The 18267-nt window shown below is 38.0% G+C and overlaps 4 protein-coding genes across 4 annotated transcripts in view; 1 reads left to right on the forward strand and 3 right to left on the reverse strand.

The window, feature by feature from the left end:
• Positions 1 to 1720: 1720 nt before the first annotated feature.
• MKKS (MKKS centrosomal shuttling protein) lies at positions 1721 to 9698 on the reverse strand. Its single transcript, XM_074150554.1, has 6 exons — positions 9603 to 9698; positions 8243 to 8472; positions 5901 to 7334; positions 5197 to 5372; positions 4390 to 4500; positions 1721 to 3924 (listed from the first exon to the last, which is right to left on the reverse strand). The coding sequence occupies exons 3-6, from the start codon at positions 6889 to 6891 to the stop codon at positions 3484 to 3486; spliced, it is 1719 nt and encodes a 572-aa protein (XP_074006655.1). The 5' UTR covers positions 6892 to 7334; positions 8243 to 8472; positions 9603 to 9698; the 3' UTR covers positions 1721 to 3483.
• Positions 7132 to 7284, reverse strand: LOC141466555 (uncharacterized). Its single transcript, XM_074150556.1, has one exon. It carries the CDS (start codon positions 7282 to 7284, stop codon positions 7132 to 7134), a length of 153 nt encoding a protein of 50 aa, XP_074006657.1.
• LOC141466554 (uncharacterized) lies at positions 8264 to 8466 on the reverse strand. Its single transcript, XM_074150555.1, has one exon. It carries the CDS (start codon positions 8453 to 8455, stop codon positions 8264 to 8266), a length of 192 nt encoding a protein of 63 aa, XP_074006656.1. The 5' UTR covers positions 8456 to 8466.
• A 176-nt stretch (positions 9699 to 9874) lies between the features above and the next one.
• SLX4IP (SLX4 interacting protein) overlaps positions 9875 to 18267 on the forward strand; it is a 77648-nt gene continuing 69255 nt past the window's right edge. The window contains exons 1-3 of the mRNA XM_074150548.1: positions 9875 to 10009; positions 11246 to 11418; positions 16320 to 16368. Of these exons, the coding sequence (XP_074006649.1) occupies positions 16342 to 16368 (27 nt within the window). The 5' untranslated portion in view covers positions 9875 to 10009; positions 11246 to 11418; positions 16320 to 16341. The remainder of the gene's footprint in view (positions 10010 to 11245; positions 11419 to 16319; positions 16369 to 18267) is intronic.

Consider the following 18267-nt stretch of genomic DNA (forward strand, 5'->3'; position numbering starts at 1 on the left):
TAATATACAGTAAGGTTATGTTTCCCAAACTCATAAATCTGTTTTTCCCATCTTAAAGGATTAGCATCATATGAACATCTGGTCTTAAACACATGCAGAGCACAGACTCTGAAGACATACAAGATACAGTAAGGATTGCTAAGGTGTCTGGCAAGGCTCGTCTTGAAGTTCAGCCATTCCTCCACAGGGTTTTAAGGTCACATTTCTCTGGGTATGTGAACTGAAGATCTAAGGCAATACATTAGGTTACCGTTAGCAACAGTAATATACTGCTGCTGAAATTTCAGAGAAAAGTAAAATGCAGCCAGGTTCAATATACAGGCAGAACAGGGGAGTTTTACCTAGCAGACTAGTTTAAGGAGCCTATGTAAATCCTGGCCAAAGTTCCCTATGATATTTTAGGAAGGATTTGAGTTTGTTTTGAACTATCTATGTCTTTGTTCCTGTGCAGCAAGTAGTTCTTCACTTTACATCTGGATCTTTCTTGGATCTCTTCGCCCACAAAGCTCCACGCCTTAAGAAGGGTTATCTTTGTTCCCATTTTATAGATAGGCACATAGATAGAAAAAGCCTTCACAGATGGCTCAGAGTGACTACAAATTCACAATCAGCAGCAGAAATCAGTGAAAAAGAGATGTTCTCCATTCTTTGCCAATGCCAAAACAGTAATGTTGAATAGTATGTCTACTTGGAATAGGACGCAATAATAGAAATACTAAAGATCCCTAAATTAATCAGCATTTGCAGATCTTTTTCACTTTGAAGTTTTAAATACCAAACTGAACTGAAACACCAAATGAAAACTGAAATACTTAACTGCGGAGCAACTATATTAAACTGGCATCTTACTTAAATATGCTGACTTGAGTGATTATAATACAGCACTTCTTTTCACTCCTGCTAGGCCTGGAGCATTAACACAGCTAAGAATACTGGAGATGAATGTTCTTACTCTTTGTGCATTACCAGTGGAATTATTAAAATTTAAATTAATAGCCTCTGAGCAATCTGTGGAAGTCAACTGACATGACTGAGGTCATGATCAGAAAACACTTGTCTCTTAATAATACTTGTGTAATGCTAATTTTTCCCACTGAATAAACTTTAAATTCCAAGGGGAGCAGGAATAAAACCAGAGTCGCTTCTCAGAGGACTTACAACTGGAGATATTTCATTTTGTCAATTTAAAAAACACACTGCCATAAAAAAGAACCACTATTTTTGCACCTAAGTTTTATGAGAAAACATGGGAGTTCAGCAAAGTTATTTTTGCTGCTCTTGCACTGGGAGTCAAAATTCTAATTACTTGCATTTTAAACAGTATCCAAAGTTGCATGCCTCCTATGTTACCCACTAAAGGTAGGGTAACACTAACCACCAAAGGTTTGGGAAGACCGTAGCACAACTGAGAACTGAACCTCACCTGCCCATAAGCAGCAGTGCCAGCTGCTCATTAATCCTTTTCAGTCACATTAGGAGACAAAAATTAATTGTTATTAAAACTATCTATATATGAAATAATTTTCAGGTAAAAATTCATTTATATCTGAACCACTCACCAAAAATTAGTTGTATTTTTTTATAATTTTCCAATGTGTGATTTTCTTAAAACTGAGGGGGGCAGAGAAAAAACCAGAACAGAGTCAGATCTAACAATGGTTTTATAGGAGCTGTGAACCAACTTTCAGACACCAAGACAAAAGAACACTAGCAACTACTTCTGCTTAAATATTGTTTTAATTTTCACTTCACAGCTGTAGTCACTAAATTCAACATTTTTGCACTGCATAACAAGCTGATATTATAGGAAGCAAAATACTCTAATTTGACACTTTGAGTTAGAGACTCATAATTAGATGAAGTATTACCAAGATTATTCTGTGCTTTAAGATATACACCATCATTTGGCTTCATTATTCCTGATGTTTTCATTTGGTTTATGGTATATGGTAGGATCAAGATACTAAAGCAGCCTTTTTAGTAACCAACTTTCAACAGCCTCCATCTCAACCCTTGTAACATTCTTCCACGAATTCCCAAAGGATGCCTTATAGCACTGAAGCAATCATTTCAGGTCATAAAAAGATAAAGAACTTTAAATAACTTCTCATTTTTTCCAGTGAGAAAGTGATTATTTATGCTCTTGAAATGAAAAGGACTTTCTACAAAAGGTCTGGAAAGATCTGTTTTTAATTACATATTTCAAAACTGTGTTATATAAAACAATTCTACTGCTTATACTCAGTAAATATATTAAAAACTTAAAGAGACAAGAAAACAAATAAGCAGACTACTCTATAACTAACTTGGCTGTTTTCTGGAAAAGCATGTAATGAACAATTTGTCCCTTGTGACTGAAAATGAAAAGGGAAAAGGGGAAAAGAGAATGAGTTTAGGCAAGAAACTCTAACACCCCTTTTGATCTTGCATGCAAACTGAAAATGAGAAAAAAAGTTTCGATCATTCATTCTACGGCCTTATTTAAAGATCAAAACAAGCCTGAGCAGCTTAAAGCCTTACTTCATTAAAGGAAAAGAAGCTATGCACAATCAAAGAGTTAATTGAACGGTAAGTGGGACGTTCTTTCTTGCAGCTTTGCTTAAATGATAGAAACATTATTTATACAGTCCTGTACTCCACAGAAGACGATCAAGGTGCACTTTACAAGTGTTTTTTCCACACAGTCTGCCATTTCCTTTCAAATCTTATCTTCCATTATCTACCTGCTACCTTAAGATCTCCAGGGTGAGTTTTAATAATTTGCTAAATAAATTACACAGGAATTAAAATTTTCCAGTCATTTAGAGAAAGAAAGTGCAATATAGTATATGGTGACAAGATCTTAAGAACAAAATTTGAAACAAAGTGGCTCAAGGTATTTATTAAGGAAAGCCTTCTTTTTTACCTACAAAATTAAAAATACCAGGGATAAAGTTCTGTTGCAATACAAGAGCCTGTTTGAATGTGTAAAGCTTTTGCTGAGACCACATAAATTCTAAAATTTAACATGTGTTTTCTCAGCAAGTGGATTCATTTTCCCCTTCCTTTGGAGATGCCACAGAGCTAACAGAAACATCGAAAATTTTGCTTAATGCAGAGGGAATATCATACAGGCCTCCTTAAATTCAGCACTTATTTACTGAAGGAGAACATTCAAACCTCCCAGAAGGACACAAGAAACTCAATTTTTTGAAGTGTCATTCACTCTTTTGAATATGCTAATTTGAACACTTGTAAGTCATATGTTACTATGATTCACTGTATATTTGGTTAATCATTTAACAGTTCCTAAGAAAAAGTTAAACATTTGAAAATGCTTAAGGGCACAGTAGATTAACAATCAGAAGAGTATGCAACGTCCAACTGTTTGATTTAAAATTTGTCGTCCACATTCTAACCATTTAAAGTATCTTAACACATTATGTAGTACTCTGCTTTCAATTAAGTACCTTGCTTTGCAACACAATTCACATAAGATCAGAGCTAATTTTGATCTTCAATTATGTATGAGAGATCCAAGATCAGATTGGCTGTCTCCAGAGCTACTTGTAGACCATTACACTTTGCAGCAAAACAGTCCAATGTCAGAAAGTCAGCAACCTTTACTGAGGGCTCTTTAGGGCAGCCCTGTATCACAGGAGAGCCACACTGGCCCTGCAAAAGCCTCCAGCTGAGATTCTCAGCATTACCATTAATCCCACAGCCACATTTTGAAACTATATCTGACCAACTAGAGACAGAGGGAAAACCTGATGGAACAAACCAACAGTGCCCATAAACCAAGTCTGTAAGAATTTCTCCATCATCATGATTCAGGGAGCAAGCTACAGACTCCAGGGAACGGCAAAAACCATCAGCAACCAATTGGTATTGTGTCCGAGAACAATCTATATCTTTAAAATTGCTGGTGGACAGACTACAACTCTAAAAAAACAAACACAGGAAAACAGAAAATTAGAACACTATTTTACAGAAATAATTTTAAATCAAACCTACATCATACTATCGCCTTTTTTTTTTTAAAACAGATGGTTCAGTCTTAACTAAAAAAATTGTTTGTGACGATTGTTCCACAATAGAAGAACATTCTAGACGAGTCAAAGCTGAGCTCTGCATGCTTTTCTCAGTATAAAAATTCTACACATTTTTTTTAACATTTAAAAAATAAGCACTTACTATAATAAATACCAAAAGACTAACAAGTACAAATACAGTATTAACAAGTCTGAAAGATGTAATTAGCAGAGTGCTTCAAATAGACCCCTTTGTTTTATATTAGTAGTTAGGCAGCAAAAATGCAACATTAATCTATAAAAGACAAGTGTTTTAACATAAATTCTTGTTTCCTAAGTATACCAAGCAGCTTTAAAAAACCCTTGTCTTAAATACCTTGTGTCTTATGTACGAAGCCAAGTGAGTTTCTGTACAGCCACCTCCTAACAATGCCAAAGGCTCCTTGATTGTTAACTGTAGCACATGTTCTGCAGTTTCACAGGCACGCTGAAAACCATATGAATTTGTCATTAGACATATGAGGATTAGTAGAATTTGCCCCCATTGAAAAAGCTACTAGAATAAATTTTTCAGTAGTTTCTAGTACAGACTTCATAAACTTGAATTACATGTGGATATAAAGCTGCTGAGTGATTTCCAAAACTGCACTCAATGAGAAGTTGTCTTTATTTGTCCACACTTGGTATGGAAAAGCAGAACTAAAAAGTGCTATATTTTATTCCTTCTTTTTGCAAAACAGGGTTATATATAAAAAGCCCATCAGTATCAATGACATTTCTAGAGCAACTATTCAATGCAAAACTATGCTTGACTACCATTGCAGGTACTGCTGCTGGCCTTTTGCTGGGCAATTTTTTCCTCTACGCTCTCATAGACCAAGTAATGAGACTGAAAATGTTTATCCAGGACAAGAACAAGTGAAAAATGTTTCTGTCCCTAAACAACTTCCCATATTAAAACAGAAGCATAAAATGAACATGAGCACTTCAGGAATTTTTAAATTCTGGAAATAAGGGCATTTCTGAATTGCTTTCTTGAAATTGTATACCTAAACCCAAACTAAGCTCCATTTATGTACTGAAAAAATCACTTTTCTAAACTCACTGTATATGTTTCTCATAACTTTATTTTTTTCATTACAAACATAACTTTTCAAGAAAGATTTCACGAAAATTTGCGTACCTTCAATTCATCCCATGCTGTTTCATTTCTGTTACAGAGTATCAAGCTGCAGACAACTGTGTCATTAGGAATTACATGCACAAAGTGTTTTGAAGCAAAACTCTCAATGCGCACATCTTTCAAACTGCCGTAACAACTGGGAGTCAACAAATGTATGGAAGCTATAGGCTTTGAACCTGTCCAATTAAAAAAAAAGCAGAGAACAGTATATATTACTCTCATCAGAACAGCCATCTGCTGCATTTCATAAAGCATGAACTTTTTTCCTCTTGGCTTTTTAAATTATATATATTCTTCAATACCTAACATTTCAATCTACGCAGGAAATCACAAACAGAAACCAGTAAGTTTTCAAAGTACGGGACTTAGTGATAGTTTAAGATAAAAAAAAAAACAATTGTTTTATTCTCACTAGATAAGAGTTTGAAAATAATCTGCATTTGCAAACAGTTATAATTGGATATTCCTCCTGCAGCAACTGGTAATCACATGTGCAGTATATCATCATTAGAGCCTGAAAAAGACCAATCTCACTTTTAAAATGGTTTTCAGACTGGAAAAGAACAACTCTTGCTCAGCTGCTAAGATAGCATACAGACAGAAATAACACAATCCTTACTTTGCAATGACACCAACCTAGACCGGCTTTCATTATAAGATGAACACTAAGGACAATGGTTTAGTACAGAAAACCAGCTTGTTACCTGTCATCCGACTCAGGGGTTCCATCAGAGATAGCCCAGCTCTGTCCACAGCGATGATGTGGTTCTCTTTCAGATACTGCTTCAAGGATGGATGGATAACTTTCTGGCACACGACAAGGCCAATCTCATCATTAACCAGCTGCTTTCCTACATTAAGCAACTGATTCAGCTCTGACATTTCTAGAGAAATTCCATGATGGACTGTTATAGTTCCTTCTTCAGGGCTGAAGAGGTCTCCTGACATGGACACACAGAAAAGTGCTATCTTGATCATGTTCGAACAACTTCTTTTGACAGTAAGTGGCTTTGCCAATTGAATTTCTGGTGTTTCTATGAGTAGTCCAGGAAGAACTGTAGAATCCACAACTCTTTTACCTTTCACAGGTACTATTATACACTTCCCTAAAACAGCATTAGTCTCAACATGAGATGGAACAGTAAACATAAAAGCCTTTAAAATGAGTGTGGCGAGATGACCAACTTCTTGTTTGTTAAGCATGCAAGCAGGTTTGCTTGTTAATACACTACGTACCAAACAAAGAAGAGTCTCAAGACTGCTAAAATCCACAGACACCCGGCAACCACAGGCCTCAGATTTGAGGTAGTCCATACATAAACTCAAAAGATGTTTGCTTATTTCAATGACAGTGCAAGATGCAATGTTTAGGCTGCTAAAGTTTTCAATCAAACTACAGCAAAGAATGGCAGTAAACAAGCCACAATCACTGAAGCGTGACACATGGTTCTGTACAGAGGCCATCAAAACCCTTAATATAGGATGACTGACAGAAAGGCGACTGAATATGGCTGAAGATTGTGAAGTTGTACAAACATAGCCTCCCACACCATTATGGAGCTGTTTGAGTCTACCAGCAGGACCATAGCAAGATTTTAATATTCCACTTAGCAGAGACAGCGACTGACTAACTGTATCTTTAGTTAAAGGTTCGCTAACAAATAACGGAGGCTTTTTGGCTTCAAGATGAGACATTTTCAAAGTAAGATTTTAATTATGGCCAAAAAAACAGATTTCATTTTACTTGGATCCATAATTCATAGCACTTTAAAAATTTAAAGTAGTACATTTTAATTCTTTGCAGCTAAGGATTATTTTAAATGTGAAACAGTACATACAGTATGATAACGACATTCCTGTGACTATGATCTACCTCTTAAATTGAGGCTTAAATCCTACTATGAAAATGATACATAATGACAGCACTAAGCTATTTCATTCACGACGATCTTCCTTTTTAGCTTCTGAATGTGATCGAACAGACTTTTTTGCAACAAAGTTTACGAGCATGCTTCCAAAATGGACACCTATGACTGACAGTCCTGCCAGAAGCAGAAAGTTCTTTCTACTCCAGCTAGTTCTCCTCATCTCTTCTTCCAGCAACACTCACAGAAGAAAAGCTCCAAAGCCAATTATACCTACAATAAAAATCAGAAAGGTATTAGGATAATCTTATGACAATATTGCATAGCTTGAACTGCTATTGTATTTTTCACAAAAAAATAAGGACAAATTCCAAACTATAATGCTTTTTTAACTGAGAAAACCTATTAATATTATATATAATACAAGCATATATATTTGTCAATAACTTCAATTCTGACCACCAGTTTATATACTGTTTTACCTGTAGGTCCATAAATAACAGGCCACTATAAACTGCACTTAATGTATGAATACATCAAAACTGTAGCGATGTTAAAGCCGTTTTCACTCGAGAGCAAAAGAACTGAACTATCCAGCACTGCTTCCCAGGCAACCACTTCAGAAACAAAACCTTTTATCATTCAAATAACTAAGAAATCTCTCCCTTTGAAAGAAATGTTTTTTACTTCAAGATGCCTACCATTTCTTTCAGTTCTTAAACACTTCAAAAATTAAATGTGTATTTATTTACATTTCTCTGCAAATGCACAGTATTTAGGCTTCTCTCATATTTGAGTTTCTTTTCTATTGTAAGCACCATCCCTACTAACAACATATACTGTGTTACTACTTAAAGTCACCATTACTTCTGGGCAGTTTTGAACCTGAACGGACACTTCTGCACACCCAGTCACAAAAGTTTGACTATTGCCTTATTTTTAAATATCTTTAAGACCAATAACACCATCACTTAATTGATCCTATCAATTCGGATTTAGCAGTAGTTTGAAATGTATGATGTGTTTTTTGGGTCCGTGTAACTACCCGATTAACTCATTTGCAAAGCAAAATTCTGGAAGACTAAAGTTAGAGCAGCAAGACTGCATCTGTTAGAAAATTCTCATTTAATTGACTCATCTCCTGCCTCAAAGATATAGATACAACTAATTAGGTAACTTACCCACAATACATAGCACTAACGCTATTTTTCTTTATTTTTGTGATCCCTTTGCATCACGTATGCCACAATCCCAGGTTCTGGAACAATGTCCTCTGTCTTCACTTGGAAAATAGGACTGGACTTGATGTAAAACCACCCCCAGTGCACCAGCCCAAGGCTAGTTCCCATAACAATCAGAACTTTGTAGTCCTTCCAGATGGTTTTAAGACCCATTGCAAACTGGCATCTACCTAGGTAAAGATAATTTATTATTTTAAATATATTCTAGAAATTCTTTTTTTACTCTATAATAATAGCACAGAACAGATAAACCTGAAAGTTAATATCTTTAATTACAGTGCAGCTGATGATTAAAACACAAAATGACACAAGAAAGTCTTACTTTGTGAACTTCAAAAAAAAAAGCTATAAAAATAACCTCAATTCAGACATCTTGAAATGTTAATTGCTGCAGTTGCTTCGAGCTTTGGCATGCTAAATCTTAAAGCTTTGCTACTTTGTTATGTTTATCTAATTACTAATGTTAATGCTTCAGATGATAAATATCTGAAGTCTAAAACAAAGCAGTTTCAAAATACCCCATTTTTTTCCCCCTGTAGTTAATAAAATTAAATGACTAACCAAGCTCCTAAAAGAATATGAAACTTTTAACCTGCAGGTCAAGGAAGCTGCAATGCTTCTAACATCTCTTTAAGTTGCCCAGAGTAGCAGTTATGCCTACCTTAGCCTGCTTTGCCCTTGATCTTCAGAAACTACAGAGTACAAGCATAATAAATACATCCTTGTCTAAAAAGGCTACATAAACCTCTACTTCCCATGAGATTTCATCAAGAATTACTAAATACGCGAAAAAAAAATATAAGTATACTCAGGTTTTACATCAAAATAACTTCTTGGTTTAAACAGCTACAAAGGTACAACTCAGAGACTAAACGTTCCTACAACTGCCCGACTTCATCCACCTGACAGAAGTAACGTGTCCAACTAAAACCCCTCCCATCACGCTGTCGGATTCCACAGCTTCACACCACTTGGCACACAAGGCAAAGCAGACTCAAAAAACCACCCAGCCGGCCGGTACGAGCGAGGCGGCCGCACGCCGGCCACAACCCGCTGAGGGCCGACTGCAGGGACTCCCCTGCCCTCGGTCACGCTGCGACATGTCGCCAGTCGACCCTCCTCTCTCCATCCCCATATCCCAGCGACCTTGCGGCGCGGGCGCCTGAAGAGGGAAGCGGCTCCCCTCAGACAGCTGAGGACCGGGGTGAGGGAGGGGGACCGCGCAGCCCAGGCCTCCCTCCCCTTTCCTCACGCAGCAAGAGGCTACGGGGCCACCCCCAGCAGCCCTCCTGGCTCTCACCTCACCCCGAGGGGGAGCCTCCCCAGGGCGGGGGGGGTACCCAGCTGCCCGACCGCCAACGCCTCAGTGCCCTCCCCTCCACGCTGGAACCCTCCCAACGGAAGCCGGCCGCACGGCGCAGCCCGGAAGTGCAAGGCCTTAGCCCCGCCTCCCTGCCGGCACAGCGCTGAGACGAGCGCGGCGCCCTTCCTCCTTTCGCCTGCCATTGGCCAAGCCTCACGTCACGTGGCACGCCGCGCGCGGCCGCCCCGGCGGCCATTTTGCGTTCGGGCAAGGCAGGGCGGGCGGCGGCTACAGCCAGCGGCCATTTTGGATAGGGGAGAAGAAGCTCGGACTCGGCAGCCATCTTGCTTGGGGGCAGAGGAGCCGTTAGAACCGTTGGAGGCAGACACCGGTGCAGGGAGGAGGTACGGCCTGACTATGGCGGCATCCCCGCCGGGACCCTTGGCCAGGAGGCTTTTGGGGGGAGAGGCCGCGCCTTGCTCTTCAGTCTCACTTTCCTCCCTAGATAAATACGTGAGGTGATGTCCTGGGGGAGCTGCTGCCGTGAGGGTACCCGCCGGCTCCTGCCGCGCCTCCGTCAGGCTCTGCCTCGGCTGGTTCCCTCCTGCGCCGCCCCCTCCCGGCCCGGACAGGTGCGAGCCTTCAGAGCACCGGCCGGGCTTAAAAATGTGGATATCTCTCTGATTTTTCTTCCTCGCTTGACTCCTGTTGCAGTTACTCTGCTTCACTTCTTCACGTGAAGAAGTGTCTGAGCCTTCCTGCAGGCGGACACTGTTACCCTGACCAGAACAAGTTCAAGAAAACTTTGTTGCCTGACATCTTCTAAAAATTTTTCTTGCTTCTTGTTCTATTCTACACCTTTTCTATACTCACTCTTCTCCTCACTTGCCTTACCTCTGCAGTCGCTGTCAAGAATATCTTGTATTATATTCCTGTGTTAATAGATGGGTTTAATTTTGTGCATAGTTGCAGAGTTTACAACTGTAGCCAAAAGACAAGTTTTTAATGCCTAAGTTCATACAGAAATGAGTAGAACAATTCTGTTTTTATGAACACTGCATTCAGCTGTTTCACAAAACTTTCTAAAAAATAGCATTCAGAAATGCAAAAAGATGATAGCCAGCACCTGTCTGTAATGAGCACACTGATGTTCCTCAAAGATACTCATTTCTCTAGTTCTATGCAGTGGTGTGGTGAATGGGTAACATTTTTGAAAGTGAATTGTGGAACTTTAAAAGTGAATCGGCAGTTCATGAATGAAGGAGTGTAGATAACAATGAGCTAAAACCATGCTAACTTGTTGGGAGTTTCCAAAGGTTAAGTGGAAAAATTGGGAACAGTGCAACTAAAAATCCTGAGACTGCAAAACATGAAGATTCTGGTATGTCTTTCCAGAACTACAAAAACTTTACTAAATCTGTGAATTGCTGAGTATTACGCTGCTCATCCCAAGCTTCGGATCCACTCTCAGAAACTGATGAGTGCTGGGCCTGGGCTGAACAGTGTCTGGTATCTAGGGACTGGAAAGTTCAGGAAAATTGTCTTGTATTGTGAGAGTTAATTTTGAACTATAAAGATAGTTAACTTATTCTAGAGAGTTCCTTAGTTAGCATTTGTGGTTTTGTTTCTGCATTTTTCAGGTGTCCACCTCTCCCCACACATGGTAAAGGCACCCAAAGATGGGCAGAGTGTGAAGGGTTTGCAGCTGTTGTGTTAGAAGCTGCTGTATCTTTAAGTGGGCACGTGTGGCAGGAGTTTTCAAGTCCTCATTCCCGCTGAGTTCCAACTTCCCTCACCACAGGAAGCTACTAAGGTAAGATGCTGTTCATCAGCTGGCAGCAAACACTTTAGCTTGCTCCCTGGGAGGCCATGTTTTCTGGCTTCCCTTGTGTGTCTGCTACTCCGCTTAATGTCAAATTTAGGAAAGAAAGATATTCTGCTGCATTATTTTTGAAGAGCATCTCACTCTAGCTACAGGGGACCTGTGTGTTTAATTCTAGATCATGTTTTTTTGTACAGGCTGTTAAAAATCTAGATGTCAAAATACTACAAATACAATATCAAGACTTTAAAAAAAAATATTTAAAACATTGTTTCTGAGAGGAGTTTTTTCTGCCTTATTTGCTTATCATCACATTTCCTTATGTACGGTTTCCTTTAGAGGTTTGCATTAATTTGCAACATGTACAGTATTCCATGAAACAGAGTCTTGTTACCAAATAGAGCAATTGTAACATATCTGTGTTTCTTGTGGGTTTTTTTTAAACACAGAAAATGGCAAAGTAATTTGGGGCATGTTGGCTTTTTTTTCTTGTACAATTGATGGGTGTTTTGCCTCATTTTCTGATGTCTTAGCATTGGGAATTTTTTTGTCTGTGACAGTTCAGCAACTTTCCTGGTGGTTTACACATTAGCTGCATTCTTTTTGGTTTTCTAAGGATTTGCTTACATTTATTTTGTCTGCTATATTTCCTTTGCCTTATGTGTATGGTTAATGCAAAGAACGGGGTAGTTGGCAAACTCCAAAAGTCAGCTTACTCCCATGAAAAGCAAATTGAACCAAAGGTAACTTTTCTTGCACATCCTTTTTTTTTTTTTTTTTTCTTTCCTTTACTTTTCTTTTTTCTTTTTTAGATTGGATTTGGAGAGGTTTTCTGCCCACTAGCAATCCTTTTCACATCAGTAGTAGCAGACTTGTTGCAACAGTGGTGTTCTAGATGGCAAATTGTTACAAAAAAGATTGGTGATTCATCCACATGTTGGTTTGTTCTCAAGCAGGACACGAGCATTTGGAAAAAGAGATGATGCTCTGTCATGTTTTGTTGCAATTCTTCGGATTATTGCTACTGTAAGGATTAATTATAAAACACGAGCAGTCCAAATATTGTTCTTCAGATCACAGGCCTGCAGCACCATTGTGAATTACATGCAGCAAAAAATTACATAAGATCTAGGTAAACTACGTGCTTGGAAGCATGAGGCAAAGTACCTCCTGTTCTACTGTATCCCAAGGTACAGGTAATTCCATGTAAATGTTAGGTTTGTTCAATATTGCCATTGCTGTTGTAGGAGTTCTTAGTTGATAGTGTACCCCACAGCAAATTTTGTTTGTAATTACACATTTCCTAACTTCAGGTTAATATTCTAGCTGCTTGGAGGAGAGACTATAGCATTTAACACTATCCTACTTTTTGCTGTTCTTGCCTACTGTTTTTCCTATTTTTTTTTTTTATTATTATTTTTGGTTGGGAGGAGGAGGTAGGAATCATCAGTGAAGCTCCAGATACTAGCCTTTCATTAAAATTAAAAACCCAATCTTGAAGTGCTGCTGAGACTTTTCTTTTTAAGAGAAAGTGATGAGTCATCCGTGCCCAAGTTTTGTGGTGTTTTGAAAAGACTGTGATATAACTTATTATTTGCTTTTTTCATGATGAAGTGGGTAGTCCTTGGAGCTCTTGAACACCACAAATACAATCTTGTACACCTTTACAAGGAATTGAGAAGCGCAGTTGGTTTTCATTTGGTGGCTGCCATTTCCCTTTAGCATCTCTTCTGACCCAGTTCTAGCACTGCTGTTTCAAGAATTTCTGAGTTTTATCTCCTACTAAGATTCTTCTTATAGTCATTCGACTATGTTTACTTCTATAAAGTAGCACCTACTACCTGACTGAATTGAAATACTTTGTTCCAACTGGTCCAGAGCACTGTTCATTATGGTGTGTTTCTCGAAATTGCTATCGGTAAAGTTGACAGACTCCGATAAGACAGAAGAGTTTCTAGGTCGTGTCTTTAAATACCTCCAGGGATGGCAACTCAACTGCTTCCCTGGGCAGCCTGTTCCAATGTTTGACAACCCTTTCAGTGAAGAAATTTCTCCTAATATCCAATCTAAACCTCCCCTGGAGCAATTTGAGGTTGTTTCCTCTTGCCCTATCACCTGTTACGTGGGAGAAGAGACTGACCCCACCTCTCTACAGCCTCCTTTCAGGTAGATGCGGTGCTGAGGAACATGGTTTAGCGGTAACTTGGCAGTGATGGGTTAACAGCTGGACTTGATGATCTTAAAGGTCTCTTCCAACCAAAACAGTTCTATGTTTTGTGCTAGGAAGAATGATAGTTGAGTGGCACAAGGCATGTTATTCCAGCTTTTGTCTGCATGGCTGTTATTTGAAAATTAAGTTTCCTCTCTATGTATCTTTTTGTTCACTATTACTGTGCAGCTGATAAAAGCTCTAACTTTGAGCTTTTTCAGAACGTAGATGAAACATTTTTATTAACTATATTAAAGTTTTTATTCAGTAGTTACTTGCAGACTGGTTCTCAGTTCAAACTCATTTTAACCTGGTTGCAGTAACAACCATTTAACTTCTCACTTTTTACAATCCTTTTACTGTTTCTGTTTTTTACTGCTTGGGTATTGATATGTTATATAGGAAAAAAATCTTTTAAGTAATTGGGAGTTTTCTTTGAGCCCGTGTATGGAATTGTGCCCATGTTACTTTCACGTTTTCTCATAGTTGCTTTGAAATCTTGGGTCTCAGCATTTGGATATTTGAAATGGAAGCACTGCATAGAAGTATTTATTTAGTTCAAAATGATTACTGTTGAATCTTAAAATAAAAAATATCTGTTATGTAGTTGTAAAGTGGGTCTTTATCTTGTTTTGCACTTTTTTGAAGTTAAATAAGGATAACAACTGCATTTTGAAATGTGTAAGTGTAGTGCCTGACAGAGACACCTGTCACCAGCTTGACTTGTATCCTGAAATTTTGACAGCTCTATCCCAGTGCTTTACAATAACTCGAAGTATGCAGTGAGAAGCGGGTATGTTTTCTGCGTTCTTACTATTTTCCTATACTGTCTCTGAGAAAATTGACCAGATTTGTCTATCTTATTTAAGAGACTAATCCTTCAGGAAACTTTAGAGTGTAAAAGGCAGCTCTATTCTCATTGTAGTTTCTGTTGCAGTTCATCTGCTGCAGGCAGCAGCTACTAACATTTGTTTTCTTTCTTGATTTTGAAGCTTGAACTGTATTGTTTGGGTACTCTATCTTCTGCCAGTATATACCGTGACCCTTGTTCACCCAGTTTTCTGTCCAATCCAAATCTCTTCCTTGTCTGTTGCTTCTGTTCCTATCCTGTGTGAAAATAGAATGTATCGTAAGTTTTTTATTCCTGGGGTTTTGTAGATGTTAATTTTGGTATCATAGGGTCCATTCCATGTCTCTTCTGAATCCCAGTATTGTGGAGTTAGCTGGAAAGGCTTTCATGTCTTTAATTTAACCTGATCTTCTACCTTTTGACAAGTGAATGTTTAGCTCCCGTTTATGTGGAGGATGAACTTCCCCAGTGGTTTCAGTGCTGTGACTATAACAGTTGTCAGTTTGGAAAAAAAACCACCCAGTTAAAAACCTGAAATCGGTGTGGAAGGTGAGTTGTGGTTTGACTTGCAAGCCAACTTGAAGCTTGTAGTCATTTTAGTGAGATAGTGTTCTTCTGAGGCGATGGGAGGGGAATCTTAGCAACTAACTGAAGGTTTATTCTTGCACCCAAGAGAGCGTGCATTTAACTTTCAGCATGAACTAATGTTTCCTGGGTGACTTGGAATGGTCTGAGGCAGGGTCAGCGTTTGTGCAGCTAAATGTACTTCACTCAATATCCCAAATTAAGCAATCTAAGTCTTGTTTGGCATAAGCAAGAGAAGAGGATATCCAAAGTTCACTGTACTTGTGTGCAACCACAATAATGCTTGTGTCACATTGCTTTATGCGTGTGGTAGTCTAGAGTTTTAAATGTGCATAATGTGTGGATATATATATGCATACTAGGTGCACCAGAAGCCAGAGTTTCTTATCTAAAAAAAAAAAAAAAAGAAAAAAGTGACTGTGCTTTGTTTTTGAACTGGTTTAAACTCTGATATTACTGATTAGCGGAACTGCAAGTAGTGAATTGGTGTCTCAATTCTGAATTTGCTTACCACTGCTTGGTCTGAAAGCAAATTTTGAAATTTGCTTAGTGTTGGTGAGCCCCTGTTAAGAGAACGTGATGGGGGATATTATTTCTGTAGGGCCATTGGTTTATGCAACGTGTTGTGGTCTCCCTAGCTAAGTAGAAATGGAGTATCCAGAGGATAGGGAGGGACGAATTTTACGTAGAGAGGTTTGAGGACTCTCTTGACTAGAGAAGGTATTATTTATTAAGATTGTTTTTTCTTGAAAACAATACCTTTTAAACTTTTGTGTGTTTTCTTCCCTCTTTTCATCTCCATTCTTTCTTTAAGCTATGCGAAGGGATTTTATGTGAAGCTATTAATTTGAAAGAGAAACGAGGCCAGGGCTGTATACATAAGGACCAGTGGTTGAGACAGTAGTGAAGGAGTATTGCAGGTTTAGTTTGCTACTCTGAAAAGCTTCTTGAGGATAAATTATGTGGGTTTGTCTCTTTCTTCATACTGGTCTGAAAAAAAGTTATAATTTTGTATTTTGTGTGTTGGATGCTAAGTGCCTGAACAGTTATGAGGTTCACTAAAAGAAACCAGTGCAGGTAGCTAAGTAATTAAGATATGAGCTTTCCTTGGGTTTCTTAAAGCAGTGTATAGGGTTTGAAGAACAGCAGTAATGAAAAAAAACGAGTAATAGATTTTAAAAATACTTTTCGGTGCAGAGATCTGAGTTTTTCCCTAGTGCTGATCACTTTTAATTGATGTTTTTATAGGACCGGCTTACATTGACCTATCATGGCATCCAACAAATTTGTCATTAAGGTAAGTAGAATGTCATAGCTTTAATTTAAAAAGAAAATCTGTAATACTTCCTAGAATGTGTGTACATCGATTTTACAAGTTAATGATGAAGATGTGCATCCTTCAGACTTCTGGTCATAGTATCATGTTTTGTATCAGCTTTTCTTTCTCTTTGGAAGCAACCTTCTTGAATCAGTGCTGTATCATATCTGAGCAGGAAGATTAAAATCATATAAGTAAAAGTGATTAGTTGTGTAATTAGAATTAGAAACTGCATGAATTCTCAGTAAAACAGTATTTGCTACTTGAAATAGAATTTAAGGTTGATTCTTCTCTTACTGTTATCTTGCAATATTATTTGTGCACTTCCCAGATAATCTAAGAGTTCCTGCTTTAAGGCATAACAATGTTCTTAAACTATTTATCACGCTTGATTTTTTTTATCTGAATCTTTTTTCCCCTCTTTTCCCATTTTCAAGGATTAGTTGTCTTACATCCAGTAAAATGCTATTGCAGTTTACTTTGCAAACAGGCTCTGACTTTTGGTTACGTATCTGAACACTTTTCAAAACATTCTATAATAAGCATAGCACTTCATAATTCTTCTACTGTAATTATATAAGCTTATCAATAAAAAAACCTATTTGTTCAGTTAAAATTGTGAAACCTTCTCTTTTGGACCTTCTGTCTTGTTTGTGTGTTCCTGTATGTCTAGGGTAGTTTAGGTAATGCATACATTTCAAAGTGATTAGCGCAATATATTATTCTCTTGGAAATGTTTTTTCCAGAAATTTTCTTAACAGAAGAGACTTTTTCCTCTGTGGGTAAGCTTGGGTTTTTTGGAGGGCAGCTACAAAAACCTTCCTGACTGATCAGGCCGTGGGAGCTGTTGAAGCTTGGTTTTGTGGGTAACCAACCTGTTCAACAAGCAGACCAAACACTTAATTTTTGTGTTCTGTGTCTTCTTTTCAAAGAAAACTGCTGTCATTTACTGGGACACTTGCTTTATTACTTTTTTTTCACTGTTTAACTTGATTATAAACCTTAACAGTGTCATGTCTATGCTATTCACTGCTTCTGAAGTGAGCTAGGAGTTAGGAGAAATATCTTTGATTTTGAGCACTTTTTAGCTGATATTCTGAGTCTATATGACCCTGGTGGCAGTAACAATAGGAGCTGAGGCTGAAGGCATTGTTTTTCTCAGCTGAGAACTCTTGATGTCATCAATGTTAATGCAAGTGCCCAAGAAAACAATGGTGTGAGTTGAAATATCTTCACCAGATAAAGTCTTAAGACATTTCATTACTGACTTGCATTATTACAGCTTGCTGATTCAGCATAGACATTTTGCTGGTATTCAGCACGTACCCTGACAATCACTAAGTAGTTTAACATCACTGACTATCTGAGCAAATGGTTAGGTTATCATTGAGCATGTGTTTCTTGGTAAGCGGTATCACCGATACAACTTTTGAGAGTGCCAACGAGATACAACTTTATTTTCTTTCTGATAGATGGTATTTGAGAAATGAGGATAAGTTTTTTGCATGTACTGAATGCTGAAAATTAACTTTGCCTTGACTAAAATGTAGCAAATATAAATATGTGAAAAGCTGATTGGAATTTACTTTGTGCAGAGATGCGTAATGCTTTACTACTTAGATTGGGGATTTCGTGTGTGAATTTTTGCTTCTTTACATTCAATGGAGTTGTATTTAATGTGAATATTCTCTTTTTAAAGACTGTTCAACTTTCATGTAATTTTTTCAAGGAAGATCCCTGTGCAGAAGATCTTCCATTAAAAAGTGGAAAATATTCCCACTTCTCTCTGCAGGGAGAGTATAGGAAATACTATGTTCTTACTTTTAGGTTCCTCATGTTTAAACTGATACGGGTATTTTGAGTCTGAAAATGTTTCAT

This window comes from Numenius arquata, chromosome 7 (assembly GCF_964106895.1).
Source record: "Numenius arquata chromosome 7, bNumArq3.hap1.1, whole genome shotgun sequence".
In the NCBI taxonomy this organism is placed as follows: domain Eukaryota; kingdom Metazoa; phylum Chordata; class Aves; order Charadriiformes; family Scolopacidae; genus Numenius; species Numenius arquata.